Source organism: Phodopus roborovskii, unplaced genomic scaffold (genome assembly GCF_943737965.1).
Source record: "Phodopus roborovskii unplaced genomic scaffold, PHOROB, whole genome shotgun sequence".
Taxonomy (NCBI): Eukaryota; Metazoa; Chordata; class Mammalia; order Rodentia; family Cricetidae; genus Phodopus; species Phodopus roborovskii.
Window position 1 is genome coordinate 716,532 of NW_026125865.1, and position 1,113 is coordinate 717,644.

The 1,113-nt window shown below is 41.3% G+C and overlaps 1 protein-coding gene across 1 annotated transcript; it reads left to right on the top strand.

The window, feature by feature from the left end:
* The first annotated feature begins 303 nt into the window (after positions 1–303).
* LOC127217863 (profilin-2) lies at positions 304–765 on the top strand. The gene has a single exon (XM_051178867.1). The coding sequence runs from the start codon at positions 304–306 to the stop codon at positions 763–765; it is 462 nt and encodes a 153-aa protein (XP_051034824.1).
* The last annotated feature ends 348 nt before the right edge of the window (positions 766–1,113 follow it).

Here is a 1,113-nt window from a genome sequence, read left to right on the forward strand (position 1 = left end):
TCTTACTGACCATAGAGACTGCCAGAGGTTTCTGATGATGTAGTGACTGATGACTATTATAAAAGTCATAAAGCCATAGTGACATCACTCCTCCTTCAAAACTAGCAGCAGGAAGTTTGAGGCACAACTTCACCCTAGACCTCCACTAACTTGCTGCTCAGAGAAGTTTCAAGAAATAGATTTAAGAAACTTATGTCAGTCTTAGCTGATCAGACTTCTTGAGCCAACTATCAACAAACATTCGGTGAGGTCCAACCTTCTAGTAACTCTATATTCACCTTATAGAGACAACATACTTCAATTATGGAGAGCACAGAAGACTCCAGCCAAGACATCTGGCAAGACTGTGTCAAATTGTTTCTACAAACTGAGATTTGCAGTGATGCAGCGGTTGTCACCAATTGTCCCCCCTGGTTATTAGCTTCATCCCCTGAAGGCAACTTTATTCAGATGACCCAAGAAGAAGTTCAGACCTTACTGTCAAAAGATGAAAGAGAAAAACTGTTTCTCCATGGAGTCACCCTTGCTGGAATCAAATGCCTGTTAATCCGAGACAACCTGTTCACTGAGGGCAACAACAGCATGGACCTGCGTACCAAAGGTCAAAGTAGGGGCAGCCAGGCAGTGACAGTAGTTCAGATGGAATCGGTGTACCTTGTGGTGATGGGGAAGAAGGGAACAGAAGGAGGACCTCTCAATCTTAAAGCTTTTGAGATAGCAGGCTACATGAGAGAGGCCATTCTTCAACACATTGCCCGTTGCTAAGTAAATAAAACGACCTGATGTTTGACCTGCAATTTGAGTTCAGTTTTATCTGTTTCATATGCCAAATTAGCTTATTCTTGATGAATTAAGAAGATCCCAGACATGATTTTAAGTCATGTAAATGTTTTTGAGGATGGAGGCAGGAATGTAGCTTGAAAGTTTCCCTTAGACCAGTGGTTCTCAACCTTCCTAATACTGTAATCCTTTAATACAGTTCTTCATGCTGCAGTGACCTCCAACCATTGCTACTTAATAACTATAATTTTGCTATTGTTATGAGTTGTAATGGAAATACCTAGTATGAAGGTTGTTTGATCCCTTCAAAGGGATCAAGGCCCATAGGTTGAA

Excerpts from the sequence above, each read along its gene's own strand:
- LOC127217863 (XM_051178867.1), top strand. The coding sequence starts at position 304 with ATGGAGAGCACAGAAGACTCCAGCCAAGACATCTGGCAAGACTGTGTC.